The 19,973-nt window shown below is 35.5% G+C and overlaps 1 protein-coding gene and 1 long non-coding RNA gene across 2 annotated transcripts in view; one reads left to right on the top strand and one right to left on the bottom strand.

Moving 5' to 3' along the window:
• LOC102152443 overlaps positions 1-19,973 on the bottom strand; it is a 169,878-nt gene that overhangs the window by 18,975 nt on the left and 130,930 nt on the right. The gene's annotated exons all lie outside the window — the stretch shown is intronic.
• Positions 1-19,973, top strand: part of DTHD1 (death domain containing 1) — a 75,795-nt gene that overhangs the window by 8,235 nt on the left and 47,587 nt on the right. The window contains exons 2-6 of the mRNA XM_038533509.1: positions 3,130-4,433; positions 6,572-7,187; positions 11,387-11,714; positions 14,216-14,395; positions 15,476-15,720. Coding sequence (XP_038389437.1) covers positions 4,163-4,433; positions 6,572-7,187; positions 11,387-11,714; positions 14,216-14,395; positions 15,476-15,720 — 1,640 coding nt within the window. The 5' untranslated portion in view covers positions 3,130-4,162. The remainder of the gene's footprint in view (positions 1-3,129; positions 4,434-6,571; positions 7,188-11,386; positions 11,715-14,215; positions 14,396-15,475; positions 15,721-19,973) is intronic.

Raw genomic sequence — 19,973 nt, 5'->3', positions numbered from 1 at the left:
AACTGTAGAGTGGGACCTCAGTAATTAACATTGTCACATTTTACTTAACCTTTCTCATCATTATAGCACTTCCTTCCATTTCTTGGCTCAGCCTAGGCCTCCTACCTTCCTGCTGCAGCTTCTTCATAGAGAAAAGCTCTAGCTTCCCCTGCATGGCAGAGAGAGTTGTCTGGCTATTTGGGGCAGAGGAACAGATTTAGGAATCTGCCTACACCCAAAACTCAGTTTCAATAACTTGCTTCTATTCCTCACTTTATTCTCACTGTCAGTGGTGCTGGTCGTCTCTAATTCCTGCTACCTTCTGAGATTCCATGGCAAGAACTGGCCTGTTTTCTACTCTATGGGTGCTCTCTTAGTTTGGTTAAGTCATATAACTTGTCCATCTGCTTTTGATCTTCCAAAAGATCAACAAATACAGATTTGTTGTAGACATCTTTTGTGTATTGTAGTATCACCTGTCTTCTTTGTCTTTGGGATTTATATATTATTTATCCTCTTCAGTGGCATTTTGGGAAGAAGCATAGATAGAATATAGATCTAACCTGTATTGTTTAACCAGAAGTCTTAGCTTCAATTTTTACCACTTCTTCTTAAAAAACTTTTAAAAATTGATGAGCACACTGAGAATCCTGTAACAAATTATTGGGGGGGGGGGGCAAAAACAAAACAACTACTTTTCCTACTTCTTCCACACGTCATAGAGTTGTACGAATTTGTCCAAAACAGTTAAAAGATCAACAGAAATTCAACAAGAGTTTTCAAGTGGGGCAAATTCAGTCTGTGCTTACTGTACCAAAAGCTCTGATGTAGGCAACTGCAGGCACTCAAAGAAAATAACAAAATCAGATAACAGGACTCATCACATTGACTCATAGTATCTCAAGCATATGTAACTCTTTTGCTTATATCTGATTTATCAACCATTACTCACTATAAATTCCATGGAAAGTGGCATACCTTGCCATGCTTCAAACTGTGTTGTCCTCATCTCCTGACTAGCATCAACAGGTTATTCAATCTCTTGAGAGTTTTCTTTCTCAGGTAGTAAACAAGTGACGATCCTACTTAACTTAAATTGCATCTCTACTCACTGTGCTGCTTTTAATGTGAAGAACTGTTGATTTTCAACCACATAATGTTTCGTATGAATTCTCGACTGCATGCTAGTTTCTTTCATGTCAGTGGAAGCCCAGAGTTCTCAGTAAAGAAAGTAAAAGAAAGTCTTTGTAGTGATAATAACTAGTAGCCACAATGAAGATGATAATCAGATGTCAAACCCATTAAGATGAATTTTTGCAGTTAACGTCTGTGGGTGTTACAAATCTTGATCGCAAATGTCAGTTCTTTCCATGGTTAGAGATATCAATTCATTTAAAGCAAGAGGCAGGAACATGCAGATGCTTGTTTTAACAAGTAAGTGTAGCATGGCCTGTGGTAGGTCTGACTTTGCAAATATTACATGTTCTTGGGAAGCCAGACAGAGAACAAGTTTGAACTTGAGGGTAGCAAATGTCAACGAGGCTGGAGTATGTTTTGGGTTTTTCCCCCCTACCCTGAGAAAGAATTTTCCCATGTATCTAGAAGGGAAAAAATGTATATTGGTCCAATGTTCAGCATTTCACTATCAGTGATATTCAACACTTAAAATGTGCATGGTGTAAATCTCCATCGATCTCTTCTACTTCATCCATCAGCTGTTTGCTGATGACATTAAAATATGCCAATATTATTCTGACTTTTCTTCTTAATTTCTAGTTCAATTCAAAGAATTGTCCTCAGCTATCTTAAACTCTGAAAATCCTAAATTAATCCAAATATCCATCCATCAAGTCTAATTTTTTCCCTAAATTCCTTAATCCAAAGACTTTTTTTTTACTATCTATTCAGTCATCCAAACTAAAAATCTTTGTCACATTCTGCTACCAACCACAGTTCTTTCATTAATGGCCAATAAATATTTCTCAAACAAATGAATGAGTGGATTTTCAATTTTTTTGATTCTCTTCCCTCTAATTAATGATTTAATAAATTCCAGTCACTTGACAGCAAACCTGCCTCTCAAGGCATCCCCTTCCATTTCCTGTAGTGTTAACACTCTAATATGGGCCCTCAAGCCTCCTCCCTCTCAGATTTCTACCATCTAAATCATCTGCAGCACAGCTTTGGTCATCTTTTAACTTGGTTTAAAAATATTTAATTTCTCTCTTTTGCATGCCAAACAGAATTCCAACTTCTCTTCCTGACTCTCCTCAATTATTAGACTCTTCTCTGGTCACTTCCTCTTTTCAAGTGGGGGCAAATTCAGTCTGTGCTTACTGCATCAAAGCTTTGGTGCTCCTCTGACTCCTTACTGAATCCTCCTCTAAAAAGCCATGCTTTCCTATTTTTTATCACACTGGGGCTGTTTCATAGCTTCATGCTTTTGTGATTATTTCCTATGCTGGATCATGTGATTACTTCCTATGCTGGAATTACTTCCTATGCTGGAATGTGCCTTTTCTCTATTGTCTAGCCTGCTCAAATCCAGAACCTCCTTTAGCCCCTAATCCAAACACTTCCTTGGCCTCTAATTGGAATGATTTTTCTACTCTTCAAACCTTGCATGATCTTTTTTTTCTACTTTTGCTTTATCTCTCATCACCGGCTGAGCTGCATTTTCATATTCTGTTATGTGCCTGCCTCTCTTCCAAGTCCTAAAAGGTTCTAGTCCCAGCACTTACTGCCGAACCCACAGTAAATACTATAGAGAGTCTTTAGAAATGATACTGAATTAAAGCCATTATATACACTATTAACAAAAATTAAATACATATTTCAGGAGTTAAAGAAAAAAAAAGGAAAGAAAATTGAGTCAAAAAATGTTTAGTATTGAGAAGGTGAAAAATATTTAAACATATGGTCCATGATGTGGTATAAACTCATATCTAAAAAAAAATTGCCTTTTTGGTGAACAGAGGTTTACTGAGCCCCTACTTCTGCCAACTACCGGGCACCTTGCTTCCTTCCACAGTTTCTTTCTTTTTCCTGTAGACTCTTCAAACCATATGCAGCTAGAGTGGTATTTAGGCTTGTGGTATTCATCCATTATTCTTTATTCACTGGATTTTATTTCCTTATCTTGTCTTCCAGGCATCTTGAATGTGACTCTAAGAATCCCAGTGTTAGATGAGATAATGTGAAGCTTTCACCTCATCTGGTACCTCTGAGAGAACATGAGTTGGTCTAGAAGACATTGCCCTCTCCCTTGGTGACATATCAGGGTATCAGGAGAGGGTTTGGAGGGGAGGAAGCAAGTTGTCTTGGGTTTTTCCACACATCCCCATGTTCTCGTGGATCAAGCTCTGTGTTGCAGTGGCCTCATACACAATATGCCAACTGAAGGGCCAGTATTGACGAGAACTTGTTGCATTTGAACTTTAATTATACATGGTGAAGAGAAAGTCGCTCTTCAGGTTTGCTTTATTTAGTGAAGGGAGAAAATCTAATTTATCTAATTAGAGAAAAATTATCACAGAATAAAGAAGCCAAGCACATATCTCAATCTCACTACAGACTTGACGTATGTATAAATATATGCTAAATAGAGAAAATTGTAAAGACCAGCATGTAACCATACCCAGCTTCAACAATTAAGTAACAGCCCATCTTCATTCATCTGTACACCACTCCCACACTCCAAGATTTTTCTGCAGCAATTCAAACATTATATTATTTCATTCATAAGTATTTTTAAGTATCACATGGGAATCTCATTGGCAATATTGTTAAATAGTTTACCTCTGATTAATAAAGTTCTCATCCAACTATTGAATCTATATTTTGTTGCCTCAAAACTTGAAAAGCATACAGGGCTTCCCATATGCATATTGAATATGTAAAACTTACATGGCGAGTGGGATTGTGTGAGCTAGTTCTATCTCTGTGATTAATCTATTCTGTACACAATGGCAGCCAGGGTGCTGGAACGCCCCTCCTTTGGTCACCTAGTAACTTTTCACTGGTCAACAAGAAGCTGAATAAACCATTATAATGTGAGAAAGTGCTTGGCTGGCTCACTTGGATCATCTCCTAGATTTTAAGAGAAGTATCATCGCCAAGTTTGAATTTACTGAACCTTTAGGCTTTGCTGGCAGAAAAGAAGCATTCCACTCTTGGAGCACAAATGGATTCAGAGGACATGGGCTCAGGTAGACTAGGCCAAATACTGAAGCAGATTTGGAGACAAAATCTGATGCTAAAGCAGGCCCTCCTGGGTGATAACCCTTGGGAAGGGTCTGGTGGGGCCACTTGGATAGCCACAGTGGTCTTTCTGGGTCAAGAGCTCAGTGGGGCCCTTCACCAACTCTTGGAGCACACTGCAGGGACTCTGCACTCTACCTGCCAGCAGCTGTATGTACTGCTTGACAAGGAGAATCAGTGTATCTGGAGACAAGGCAAGTATTTCTTTTATTTATTCTCTCTCTGAGAAATGTTGATTGAGTAGTCATTTTGAGATGTATGAAGGAGTGTACAAGGAAGGCTAAGATAGAGTCTTAACCACAAAGGACTAACATCAGAGTACAGGAAATAAGGTAAGACAAATGCAAAATAATGCCAGGGACATTAAGGCCAATTCCACTAAAAACTTAGAAAGTTCATTAAGACTTCACAAGCAGGCAAGATTCCATTTTTAGAGTGGGAAATAGGGAATTATGCTAGATCAAATGCTGTATTTAAACTGAAGGTTGAGGAAAGAATTGGATTTATACAGCTGGAAATTAGTATTTTATTTTTTATATTTTTAAAATTTATTTATTCATGAGAGACACAAAGACAGAGGCAGAGACAAAGGCAGAGGAAGAATCAAGCTCCCTGCAGGGAGCCTGATGTGGAACTTGATCTCAGGACCCCGGGGTTACTGCCCTGAGCCAAAGGCAGACAGTCAACCCCTGAGCCACCCAGGCGTCCCTGGAAATTAGGAATCTTGAAGGAGCATTCCAGGCAAGGGTATTATCAGCAGGACCCAAGATTAAAGGTAGGAAATTATCCCTAGTTTGAGCTAGAACAAGCAGTTTTTCTATATTGCAATAAGGTATTCTATTTGTAGAATTATTTGAGCTTAAACTCATTATTGCAAAAACATTAGAAAAACTGGGGTGGGCTGGGCTATTGAATTGGACCCCCCTCCCACACACACTAAGAGGGGAGCAGATTCTTGGGAACAATCCCACTTATGGATGCTGAGAAGTATGGCAGGAAGAACATTGTATCTGATGAATATGATCTCAGACAAGAGTTACTCTAGATGAAAAAATGGGGGTGTCATGAAATCCAACTCTAAAAAATAGAATGCCAAGGCAAGTGGGCAGGTCTCATTGATCAGGGATCCAGGGGATAATGTTAAGAAATTATCTAGAGGACAGTTGGTAGACATCAGGGAAATCTGCCCAAAGACAGCATGACCCAGACCATATCAGCTGGAGCTTATAGGCAGATCTCTAGTCTCTGGAAAGAATTGAATATAGTCCTAGGCAACATATTGAGATAAATATTTATTCATGGAAAGTGATAAGGACACAACTACCAGAGCAGGAGATCAAAATAAAGATGCTCTTAGGTACAAGACAAAAACGCAAGTCAGAATCGTAGCCCAAAGATAAACTCAGCTCATAAACGGGTAGTTTAATGATGATTCTGAAAATCCTGACCTATAGGGCTATAAATTACATATTCCTTAGTTCAGAATTAAATTCTAAACATTGGAGAGTTGCTAAACCTTCAAGAAGTGATCAGATGACCTCAGCTGTGAGCTGTAACTCAGAGGAAGGATGGGCAAAGAAGAGAATGATAGAACATGAGGATGGAGTAAGAGATTATATCAGATCAGATCATGGAAAGGTTTACACCAGAGTGAAGAGGTTTGACTTGGTATAGCAGCCTTTGAGTAGTCAGTGCACATTCTAATCAGAGAATCAAGACGTGTTACAATTAGAGTTATTTTTTGGAAGACTAATTTGAAAATTGTAAATGAATAAGCTCAGCAGGAGGAATAGTGTAAACTTAACTTAATTCTCATAGCAGCCAACCAAGTACCTAATAAAATATAGCATCTGCAACAGTAGAAATAATGTAGCTATGGTATGCCAGCTCCCCAAGTCTCATCTGAAGGGTTTTTGCTGAATTTCAGACAAATAAGTATAAGTGGATCAATGATAAACAATATAGTACAAAAGAGAAGGAACAATTCTCAAAATCATCAAGGAATGATTGAAGGAGATGTTGACTTCAATTGAAGAATTTTATGAATGTGAGGGGACCATGGTATCTGCCTTCAAATAATCAAAGCATTTTCATGAGCAGGAGAAACTAGACTTATCCTGACACTGCAGTAAAGAGCAATTTGTCCCCAATTCCTGAATGTATTTAAAGAGTAACAGTTGTACCAAGGACTTCTCCTTCAGGAGGAAGATAGGCTTAAATGCCTGGTAAGGGTCTTGGTAGGTTTCTATCTTGCTGTACCTCCTTTGATGTCAGTGGAGAAATATAATTTGATTCAGTTTCGTATTTTATTTTTTTATGTATCTATGTGCAGAAATCTCTACTTTCATAGACTGCCTCATGAAAATAAATGGATATTTGGGGAGCACTGCTACACTTCTAAAGAAAGAAGAAAAAGAGATGTGTAATTTATGCGGCATGCATGATGAATGTACTCCACTGCAGACAATGTCCACCATTCACAATATCAAAGCAGCAGACATTGCTGCAAGAGGAGAACAAAATGTCATAGAAACAGCTACTGTTTCTCCCACAAATGGAGAGCAAAGTCCTTATACAAACCAGGTCCAATTAAAAAAAAATAAAGCACATATGAGTTCAGAATCAGTGGGGGAAAAAAACAATACATCATTGAATAGAGATGTAACAGAGCAAGGGGAGTCACAGAACAAAATGTTCCCAGATAATGCAGAAAATGAAGATGATAAACAAACAGAACACATGACTGTTGAGAACATAAATGGCAACAGGGAAGAGATGCATGACATAATCCAGACAACAGAAAGAGAAATTCAAGAGACCTCAGAAGGCCCAAGAGAAGAGATTACCACATCCTCAATAACATGTGATATCTCCGGCAAATATCTGAATAGTCTTCTTTCCAATGATTCAGAGAGTCTAAAGCAAAAGAATAACATAATGGAAAAAGAGTAAGTAAATGCAATGTGACAGGTGCTTGTATATGTCTACTGATAGGTGTATTTCTGTAGTTATTATACATAGTATTTATATATGACTAGAATTTTATATTTCACTTCAGATCTCCAAAAGAAATTGTGAATCAATAATTTAGCTTAAATTAGTCCCAGTAAAATTTAAATGACTGCTATTACTAATATTTTTTTTTATAATTTTAGGAAACAAACTTTGTTTCTTTAAAGAAAGAGGAATTGACTATAGGAGAAAGTGGTTTAAGTGAACAATTGTCCAGAACGTGAACACTCCTCTAAATCACAACGTTTTCAATTATAATAAGAAAAAAATGGGAGGCTATGGAGAGTTCGAATACTAGAAAAGCATTTTCTAGCCTTAGATTTATTTTAGCTATATCCTCAAATGAATTCTCACATTTATTTATTTATAAATGATCATAAATTCTTAACCTGTGTCTGTAGACTCTGGGGGGCAGGGTAAGCTTTAAGCAGTTTTTAAAACTGAGTGTATATTTTCACACCTATTTTATTTCCTTGGGGATGGTCCAGCGCTTTTACCAGATTCTCAAAGAGCCCATGACTTCAAAAAAAGAAAATGTTGAAATTGACAGATACACTTCATGAATTATCTCCCTTATACAAGGGGATAATAATCTCTATTTGTCCAAATAAAACATAAAATAAAATAAAATATTCACAGCCATAGTTTTCCTACAAAGATCACGCCCTTAGAAGGCAATGAGGAATAATGATAAAAATCATTGCTTTGGGAATCAGACTACCTTAAATTTTATCTCCTGTTTTTTTTTTACATACTAGTGTTGTAACCCTTGGGCAGCTTGCTTCATTTCTTAGCCTATTTTCTTCTTTGTAGAAATAATATATACTTCCTGGGATTATTTGGTAAGATCAAATGAGAAAATCACGTAAAGGGCCTTGTACCACACCACTCTGCAGATGTTCAGATGTTCGAGCTGCGCTGAATGTTTGTATTTGATTTCACTCTCAACAACCCTCACTTTCTCTACCTCCCACATGCTTCCAGCCTTCATGTAACCCCTTTCTGCCGTGATGTTCTTTTCAGGTGTAAAATACCATTTGCACACCACAACTGAGTCTTCAATCTCAAGCAGCTCGTTTTGCTATTTTGACCTTAGTTATCTCATCAATAAAATGAAGAGGTTGAGTGGGGTTAGCTGTGAGGTCCCTACAGGGCTGAGAATCTAATGACTTTTATGGATGTCATCGACGTACATTCAGTGCATGAAAGACCCCATAGTTCCAAAGAATTACTGCCTCTGCGAAATAAGCATTAAGTTAGTTAATGTGAAGTTGTCCATTTTATTTGAGAAAAACATTAACATTTCATATTCGCACATTCAGAAATGACTCAAAGCATCAGCTAATGAGTCACTGCTGAACCACTCCCTCTACTACCTCCCTTAGGTGTTCCCCAGTTTGTGATTTCCTCTTCTTAGCATCCAAACCAATTGTGCTTGGCTTGCATAAGTATACAGATGACTACTCCTTTCAGTCCTTTGAGCCAGAAAGCCATCAGGCTACTTAAAATATGTGTGTCATCAACAAGACCTCACTAGCAATCTGTTGTGATTCTTCCCTGGAGAGCTTTCTGTGAGAAACCTATCTCTCCTAGTGTCCTTGTCCCAGTGTGTATAGACTCAAAGGGAAACAAGAGTAACATAAACCAATCTGATTACTTTAGCTGCTGGACTAGATCTATTTGACTAAGGCTAGAGAAGTGGAAGCATTTACAGGTCTCTTTACTCAGTCCATCTATCTGTCTTTTAGAAGAGTGTATGCAGATAGTTTCCAGGGCACAGAAGAAAATAATTTTTGAAGTTAATACAAGGCTGGGCCACTGTATTCTCTATTAAACAATTCAGAAATTGTTTCACACTTTCTGTAGTACCATTATCACCATCATCAGAGAATATACAAACAGATCAATGTACTGGGTAGTTTTCCTTCTAACTTGACAGGTTCAAAATTATAAATATAAATAAATAAACTCCTCTATAATTTCAACATTTTTAAAAGATATCTATGTTAACGGGCATTGTAAAATTCAATTTACTAAGAGTTGAAAAATAGTTAAAACCTGATTATTCTCGAACGGGGTATTCATGCTAAATTTTTATTGATGCTCTCATTTATCTTTGACATTCCCAATACTTCAATCATTTCACTAATAAGAAATGAGAAATATTGAGAAGAGGAGAAACTCAAGCTGATAATTTTAATGTAAAGACCTACCTTATGGAGCATGCATTTTATGCTAACCCCCTATTATAAGAAGTTTAAATATTTCATCTCATTCCATCTTCATAGTATTATGGATTAGGTATTAGTTTTAGTTTGTAATAGATGAAGAAGCCAGTGCTTTGGAATGATTTTTTTTAATATTTTTTAAAATTTTTATTTATTTATGATAGTCACAGAGAGAGAGAGAGAGAGGCAGAGACACAGGCAGAGGGAGAAGCAGGCTCCATGCACCGGGAGCCCGATGTGGGATTCGATCCCGGGTCTCCAGGATCACGCCCTGGGCCAAAGGCAGGCGCCAAACCACTGCGCCACCCAGGGATCCCCTGGAATGATTTGAGTATATTATGTCAGAGTTTGGGCTTTTGTACTAAATACAGATGGATTTGATTATTGATTCTGTGACTTACCATTGGTATGAGTTTCAACAAGTAAAATTTTCTAAGCCTCAGTTTCTCTATTTTAAAAGGTGATGACAATAATACCTGCCTAACTCCCTAAAGAGGATTAAATGAAACAACTTGTAACCTAAAACCTGAGCACCTGGCTGGCTCAGTCAGTAAAACATGTGACCCTTGATCTAGGGGTTGCAAATTCCAGCCCCCCATGTCAGATAGAGAGATAACTGAAAATAGTATTTTTTTTTAAATGAAACAATGTATAACCTAAAATCTAGCCCATAGAGAGAGCTAAAATATTGGCTATTTTAATAATTATTATTGATGTTTAAGGTCAAACAAATAATGATTGATCTCAAATTTGAATTCAAATGTTTAAGATTCTAAAAGCTTTGGCAAAGGTGATAGTTATAAAAAGCAAGAGTATGACAAATGGTCAAAAGAGGCTTTTGTATTGATTCTTCAAAGATTGTGAATATTTTGCTTCTAATTATCCTTATTAAGCATAGGTTCATAGTACTTTTGTACCTTTCTCAGGTTTTCTAAAAAACATGGTAAGTATCATCATTTGATATAATGTGTTTGGATAATTCCAATACCAGATATATATTTATCCCCTTTCCTCAAAATTTAGTAAATGATTCAGGAATTAGTATGTGGTTTATCAAGAAGCATTAGTAATATTTAGATTCATATTGTAAAGTGAACAAAACAGACATCAACCACATAAATAATAATAGCAACTTCAATAGTAACAATAGTAATAATAACTCATGTATAGAATACCTACTATATGCCAAGCACAGCTTTTTGTTTTGTTTTTTTTTCAAGCACAGCTTTTTAATTAATTAATTAATTAATTAATTATTTTTTAATTTATTTTTTATTGGTGTTCTATTTACTAACATACAGAATAACCCCCAGTGCCCGTCACCCATTCACTCCCACCCCCCACCCTCCTCCCCTTCTACCACCCCTAGTTCGTTTCCCAGAGTTAGCATATACTAGTTCATTTAATTCTCACAACCTTCTTATGAGACAGATATCATTTTATTATAATTTCACAGTGAACAAACTGAGGCACAGAGAGGCTGAGTATCCTGCCAAAGGATACAGGGTTAATAAGTGGAAGAATTGCGATTCACACCAAGACAATGTGGCTCTAGAGTTTGTGCTTATTTATTTATTTATATTTGTTTTATATTATATTTTTTTCAATTATTTTATATTTTTTCAAATTTTTATTTGAATTCTAGTTAGTTAACATATAGCGTAATACTGGTTTCAGGAGTAGAATTTAATAATTCATCACTTAGGTACAGCACCCAGAGCTCATAACAAGTGCCCTCTTTAACACCCATCACCCATTTAGCCCATCCCCTGCTCGCCTCCCTCCATCAACCCTGTTTGTTCTCTATAGTTAAGAGTATTTTATGGTTTGCTTCCCTTTCTTTTGCATTTAGCCATTTAGTACATAAACCAAATAATTGGAAAAATTATGTCTTTTTTTCCCTGCAGGTATTTTGATATGCTGAGTGATAGCAGCCCCCAAGTGTCTTGTTATATTACAGCACCATCATATATTCTACAATATCTAGAATGCCGGATAATTAACAGCATGAGTTCTTTAATAGTGAGTGATAATGAAGAGTTGGTCAGTAATGTCATCACTGTTGAGTGCTCAGATACGGAAAAGAAAATTCCATTTCCAATATGCATTGCAATTCCATTTACTGCACGTTACAGGGGAAATTACAGAGACATCATGGTAAAAATGTCTGACATAAACCTTCAATCAAGTTACCTAACCCCAAATTCACTGGAAGGAATGAGAGGAAGTTATAAGGTTGGTAAATCCTTGGCTACATCTACATTTGCTATTTGACTCCTCTACTAAATATTACTTAGACTACCAGATTGTGGATAGATGTAATTGCTCATCAGTAGCAAATGGAAGGGTTGATTAGATTAATGCTAGTGAACTCACAGAGTTTTTGCTATCTTTTGATCTTTATGTTCAAAGAATAGAAATTATTGGCCAAACTTAGGAATGAAGAATGTGGGTCCAGGACCCAGTAAATGTTGTATTTTCTCCCGGGAAACAAAATTTAAATCATGGCTTAATGAATGTCATGCCTTAAACTAGCATTAGACTAACATTTGTAATGTGATAGACTCTGCCTAAGTTTAAGAACATTAGAATCCTCGGGTGATACTAGCTATATTTTTATCATTCATCAGTTGGAAAAATATGCAAAAAAATATGAACAATTGTATGTGTGTGCCTTGCCTCCTTATAGTTTTTAAGTCTATAGATTGTGCCTGATTCATACACAGAAGACAGTATATGTGGTAGTTAGGATGTGGGTTGTGGAGGAAGATTAGCTGGGCTTGAAATCTGGTTCCTGCACTTCCCTGCTGTTAGTGTGGGTAAATTATGTAACCTTTCCATGACTCAATGTCGTTATCTTGAAAAATGAACACAATATTAGTGTCTACCTGATAGGGTCATAGGGATTAAATGAGTAAATTCACTTACAAAAATAAAATGAAACCTATAAACATGTGTTAGCAGTTAATACATTACCATTTTTCATGGTAAACTATCATAATAACTCAGGGTTTCTCTATGGTCACAAATTCATGTTTTGATGACAGTTATAACAGTTATTAAACTTAGCATACAGTTGATGGGAACTAAGGTTCTTCCGTGGGACACTGAATTTATTTATAAACAAAATATTTGTCTTTTTAGTTTTATGTAAGTCGTCATTATTTGAAGTCAAAGGCAAGGAATAAATATTTTAAAATTCCACTAAAGAAGAAATTCTCTATATCTCTTCTTTTTCTTTTTTTGAGTTACAGACAAGGAGACAAGGTTATACGGTAGACTATGAAAGCTAAGCCTATTCTAATTACTTATTCCAATTCATGTCACTAACATATTTTATATTTAGTCTAGAAAGCCTGTATGTCTGGTCAGCATTGCCCTTGACTGTGGTTTTTTAAATCTTGATCAGTCTGTGTGATTGTCACTGTTGATAGTGCATGTGACTTTCACAAAGTGAGCAGGCAAGATATTTTGTAAATGGATCATCAGAGCAAAATGGAAAACAAAATAAGAGGACCATTGTCTACTGGAAAATATAAGAGCATATACTTTTTATAGTTTTCTAATGGTAGTTATCTCTATTTTTAGCTCAAAAAATTTTAAACTCTGGATTCCTTCCAAAATTTTATGCAGTTCATACGACATTTAAGCATTCTAATTCTGGAGTCAGATAAACAAACCATCATCAGAGTTCTGTTCATGACACTCCCCTGCTTAAAAACACTTCCGGTTCCCAGCATCTGCCAAATGTGCTCTAAATGCACAATCCACTCTCAGTTCCGGGAGGACATTTCTTTCTTACCTCTCAACATTTTCCCTTCAGCCAATGAATAACATTCATCACACCCTGAATTTTCCCAACAGCAGATTCACGAAGTGATATTGTGAAATGTCTTCCTTAGTCAGTTTTCAAATGATAGATTATTTTCCATTGTGATTGTCCCTGAAATGTTTATGTGTGTGTCTACATGATTATCCACTCATGCTGGGGTGGAGCCCGGCTGGTGTTTGGGGAAACATGAATAGATCAAATGACTTTTAAGTCTTCCTCTTCATTTTAAGCTTTGGTGATTACACCAGTAGATAATTTTGTTTTCCTTTATGTACCTAGTTCCTTTTTGTGTGATAACAAAGCTTGAATACATGCCTGCAAATATGCATTACAAATTTAAATGTCACTACATAAAAATGAAACACAAATGTCTCTTTTCATTTGGGAGTCATTTGCTCCCACTGCACGAAGGAGACAAATAGAGAAAATGACTTTACTAAGAGATTGTGAGTTGTTTCAGAAGGAAGAAATTGCTGACAGAACAGGTGTTCTAGCTTTGGATAAACTACCCAAATAATGAAATTTGGAATTCCCTAAAACAGTATTGAATTTTCTGGCTAAAGGCCAATATTTAAAGTTTATCCTGGTAAAGGAAGATAGGATTCCAAAAACAGTTAATATTTGTGAAAACATGAAATGTGAGTGTCCATTCACTATACATTTTTGGGGGAATTTAATTTAAATTTACAAATATATTTATTTCTCTCTTTTCTGTTGTGTAGTTCCAATTTGAGAAATTCATATTTACTTCTACTTCATTTCATTTCATGAAATGACCATCCCTTTGGGGTTAATGAAACCTTTCAACTGTGGGAGATTACAGGAACAGCAGGTAGTGTACGTACAGCAGATACTCCTAGAACAGTGCTGGGTTAATGTCCTTTCATGTTCTCAATCCATACAGGGGGCCTGTGCTGAAGTGAAAGTGTACACGTTGGGTATCTTTTCTGTTGTGTCTTGTTTAAAGAAAGAGTCCTTCACAGTAACAAAGAAGGGCCTTACTCTTAAGCCAAGCATGGATTCCCGAGTGTCCTTAAATTACCCTCCAGGAGTTTTTGGCTTGCCAGTGCTGGTACAATTAAAGGTAAATATTAAAAACCGGTGAGTTTCTTCTCATAGATTTTGTGAGTCATCAAACATGGTCCAAAAGGGATAAAGAAGGTACAACTATTTAGTATACTCGTAAGTAAATTCTCTTATACTTTAAGTGACCTAATATCCAGTGTCATCAGTGATAAAGTGATGATTTGGAGCATAGTGAATCTCATTCCAAAATAAATCCCTGCTTTATTTGAAAGCTTTCTCAGCCACGTTTGTGTATGTGTGTGTGTTTCTTAATGATATTTATTGACAAAAACATATTTTGAATATCTATGATAGAACTGATGCCAGACGTTGGGACATTCATAGGAGTCACGATTTACATCTGAGAGGAGGCAAACAGGAAGCTAACAATTAAAATATTTATGACTATGAATATTTGGTTATATTTAATGATAAAACAGCCCTTTTCTGGAATGAGGACTTAATATATACAAACACTATTTGCAAGGTATACACAAAATATACTGGAACATAATTGTACATTTTAGAAGATACACATTCTCAATGTTTTCTGTCTTTGCAGCTTTGATTCTTCCCCATGTTCTCTTGTTTTTCTGTTATTGTAAGTTGTTAGCAAAGAAGAAAAATTAGGGAAGAAACATATTATGGGCAATGTATTCATAAGTATTTTCCATAAACTTTGAAATTTTAGAATCATGCTATTTTTATTAGACATTCTTATGTGAGAGGAAACAAATAAATACAGTCTTGTTTTTCTAGTTTTTAAAGATCACTTGGTCTAACAACAGTTCTAATTAGAAATTATGTAAAATGTCTAATTTGTTTTCTAGGTCATTTTGTTGCCTACAATTAAGAGTGCTTCTCAGTTATTTATAACACAGGATAGGAAACCTAGATTTCAGGAAGACTTTGTATAAGGGGGACCAAATGCTGTGCTTTTAAAATAAATTAATGCAGTATTGATTCTAGTCAACAATGCATAGAGAAATATTTAAAATTAAGTTCTATCAAATTTTCAGAAAATTCGCTTAGATATATGCTGATACTTTGCATCTTTGCTATTAAAGTATATGAATATATGTATTTTCTCTTTATTTAGGTCCAACCAGTTGATCCATCTTTGGTGACATATTTAAAAACACAGCAAGATACTTCCTACCCGATAGTATCCACAAGCCCTGTGATCCATGTTAAACACCCATCAATACATCCTTTCCAGAAGCCAGTCACTGTATTCCTACCTTGTTCTCCACACCCTGATAAAAAGACTCTTGGTTCTGAGATAGACCCTAAAAGAACGGCCAGTGCCACAACAAACAGGATCATACCTTTATACCTCAACCGGTGAGTTAAATCCTAATATTTCTGACTGACTTGATGATAAAGAAAGAAATGTAAATAATTGAAAAATGTAATTCGATGTCACATACTTAAATATCAGTATTAAAACGCTATGAAACGTTTTAATTTAGAAATAAAATATTGTAGATCCACAAAAGGTAATGATTTTAGCTGCAATGGTCCCAAATATATACTTTATGATGAGGTTGATACAGAAGAGGTAAAAAGTAATCGTTGGTTTCAAAGAAATTATGATATGGTTGATTATAAAGATGTGGTGTGGTGATTTTAATTTCATATTTAAGAGTGTTCTGTTAATGTAGGAAAAGGATTAATCTAACTTTTCTGAAACAAATTAAATTTTAGCCTGGATTTGCCATATAGGTGGATTCTTTCCTAATTTTTATGATTAAATAAAATTCCCACCAATAAGATAAATATACATATTAAATTACTAGCCAGAAATGAAATTCTAAAGGACATAGTAACAAAAAGGATACACAAAACAATCTTGATCTTAATTACTGTTGTTTCATTTAATATTTGTTTTCTTTTCCTAATGAAAAAGGTAGAAAGGAACTTTGTTATTCTTCAAAGGATTTTTTTTTCCCCTCTGAAAAACTGGGAGAGAAACAACTTCAGACATTGAAGTGAAAAACTACTGTTAATTGAGAAGCTACTGTATGCCAAGCTTCCTGTGTATATTGTCTTATCTAATCTCCCCACCACCTTATCTGCATTTTATTAGTAAGAAGACTGAAACCCAATGAGATTAAGAATTTGTACAAACACTTATATCTACCAAGTGGTACAATCTTGGATGCACCCACATGTCTCTAGATCTACTCGTGACTCTGTGTAGCCATCAATTATTTAGTTTGAAGTTGCAAGGCTAGAAATTGAGAAGTAGATTATTTGTTCTTTCCCATTATGTTTGCAATTTAGAGCAATAGTAGAATATTAGGCTGTGGCTGGGAGAAGAAATTAAGTTTTCCCTTGCGTTAGAAAAGTGAGAAAAAACATACAAATATATATGTGATCCAGTTATATATACTTCTACTACTTGGAGATTGAGCTATCTATCTATCTATCTATCTATCTATCTATCTATCTATCATCTATCAGTGGCAATTTAGTTAATCCACATCCCTGTGTATCATGGTAAAGTAAGATTTAAAACCAGAGATATTCTGGAGCTTCCAATTTAAAATGTACCCAGTCTAATAGAGTAAGACATTCTTTTTAAAATATTCCCTGAAATACATACTACATATATTTATATATATATATAATATATATACATATATATATAATATACATATATTTTTTAAGACAAGAACTTAATCTTTAAAATGGATTTTTACCAGTAACCTGTTGCTAGAAACTGGTATTTCTACTGTATATAGAGGATGGATGGCAAAGGATAAATAAAAATAATTTGTGACTGATATGTACTCAACATCATAAAACAAAGCAGCTCCATTTGCAAGAAAGATGATAGAAAAATAATTTGTCCATCCCTTATTGTCTCTTCCCATAGTCTGAAAAATATAAATTTATCTCTGCAATGCACGGATATCATTTTTTGAAACTGATTAGATCAGTGTTCCTTTGCCCCTCTTTTGCTATATTTCCATATCCCTCAGAAGTGACAGAGTAGAATGCAGAAAGAAATTGGAGGCATGATTTTTCATTGTCAAAAATGAAATTCCTACAAGTATAGGGATAAGTGTAAAGACAATAAGAGCCCTAGTAGAAATCATGCTGAGGGAGGCATATTTTAATACATTTAATCGATTCAAAACATTTCAATCCTAGCTATCCCAGGTAGTAGAAGATTACACATGACAATCCAGATAAATTATACTCAGTAAAAATAATTAGACACTGAAAATTGATTTATAAATTATGCACATGGATCTGCTCTCCAGATCTAAAAGAGATTCAGGTGGCTATCAAACTGGAAATACATCGATAAATTTTCATTCAAGAGTAAGGGGAAAAAAAACCCAACTCCAATCCTACATGGTTTCTCAAGGGAAAAAAAAATTAATGCTAATCAAAAAGAAAGATTTCAAAAGCAAAACAAAAACATCAAAAAACAAACTATAGAAATAAGGATAAAGGACATCATCCTGATGTTTCACAGTAACTTGAATAATGAGAATCACAGTTACCTGGAGAGTATTGTGGAAATCTATTTTGGAAATTTAGTAGTATCCAGTAAGCAAAATTTCTGAGAAGCAGAAAGCCATCAGGATAGATCAGAAAAACACAAGAGGACAACAGGATGAGATACAAAGATAACAAGCAGAGATGAAAAGGGACCAAGGTATGATAAGAAATCATTTGAAGTGATGTCACCTAATAATTATGGGTGCCATCAAAGGAGCAACAAAAACAACCATAAAAGAAGCAATAATCAAAGGCATAGTTGAATTTAATTTCCTGATGTTGATTAAAGCCTTGACTTAGAAAGTGCTGATTGATTACTAGATACAATTATGAAAAAAAACCCAACACATACATAAGCATAACACAGAAAATTGAAATGTTCATTTAAATAAAACATAATTCTATAACAATCCATTCGGCAGAAACAGGTTAAGTGAAAAGGAATAAAATCAATCTTGCCTCAGTCTCATTCATAAAAGCATAAGAGCAGAAAGGAAAAGTTTATATGTCAAAGGATAACAGAAAAAAAAACAAGAAAACAGCATGGTGGTGTTAAAAAGAAAAGGTGATAGAAGTAAAATCTTCAGGTATCTTCAAAGAAGTTTAAATGGCTTAAACATAATCTACACTGTTGTTCATCTTGCGTAAATCTTTAATATTTTAACATCTCCTTTGTTCATCTTACATAAGTCTTTAATATTTTTAACACCTCCTATGTTATATTCGAGGTGATTTTCTTAGATTTGTCATATATATATATATATATATATATATATATATATATATATTATCAGTTGTTTCAACTGTTCAGTTCACTCGTTGTAATCCTCATTTCTAAAAGACTATTGGGGGATGCCTGGGCAGCTCAGTGGTTGAGCATCTGCCTTGGGCTCAGAGCATGATCCTGCGTTAGGATCTAGTCCCCCATCAGGCTCCCAGGAGGGAGCCTGCTTCTCTCTGCCTATGTCTCTTGTCTCTCTCTGTGTGTCACTTATGAATAAATAAAATCTTTAAAAAAATAAATAAAAAGCTATTGGCATATTTTAGAAATCTTATTTTCCCCAAGGTGATCTGTTTTTCATTATGCTATTTCTTTCTTTATCCCTTTAATCATTGTAAACATACTCATTTTATGGTTTCATTAAGATTATTCTATCACCTACCTATTGACATGATGTTTACTATTATCTATTAGCATGGTGTAATCTAGTACATTGTCTATAATGCTGGTTCTATCCTTAGAAATTCATTTCCAGATATTGATAATGATTTTTAGTGAGATCAACTTTTCTTCTCTTCCCTCCTGCCAAGAGCTGCTATGTGTTTATGTCGATTTCTTGAGCCAATGTTTGAAGAAAGTTTGGTTGGTTTTGTTTTTACTCATTTCATGGCCAGTGCTGCCCTTCTGGGATTCCAGTTTTATGACTAAGTTCCAGCTATAAGCTAGAGGCTGTATCTAATGTACCTGATAATATGTTAAGCTGTAGCTCCCACACACCTGGTGTGTATGCATGGTTGGTGGGGCAGGGTATGTGTGTGGAGGAGGCTGATGAGGATAGGAGTATCCATAGAATCAGTTGCTCATGTTCCTTAGGGAGAGAAGAGAATTCTAGCTTTCTGAGATTATTTTTTTTTAAGATTTGATTTATTTATTTGAGAGAGAGCATGAACACGAAGTTGGGGGGAGGGGCAGAGGAAGAGGGAGAAGCCGACACCCCACTGAGCAGAGCACCCTCTGGGGCTGCATCCCAGAACCTGGAGATCATGACCTGTACTCAACGCAGACACTTAACCATCTGAGCACCACAGGCACTCTTAGCTTTTTGAGATTTTTGTTTGTTTCCAACTTTTTGAGATTGTTTTGTTTGTTTCTTTTAGCTTTTGAGTTCCTCTACCTTACTCCCTGTGTGTCTATGTGTGTGAGAGAGACTTTTGTCCAGCATTCCTATGTAGTGGGAAGATGGCCATTTGTCATCAGTTCAATTGGCCAAAGTACCAATTTCTTTTTTCTTCTCCGTTTCTTTGCTATATATGCTCTCTCTGTTAGAAAATCCTTTTTCTATCATGATTAGGTGAAGAAC

Source organism: Canis lupus, chromosome 3 (genome assembly GCF_011100685.1).
Source record: "Canis lupus familiaris isolate Mischka breed German Shepherd chromosome 3, alternate assembly UU_Cfam_GSD_1.0, whole genome shotgun sequence".
Classification (NCBI taxonomy): Eukaryota; Metazoa; Chordata; class Mammalia; order Carnivora; family Canidae; genus Canis; species Canis lupus.
This window is presented reverse-complemented; position numbering and strand designations above follow the sequence as displayed.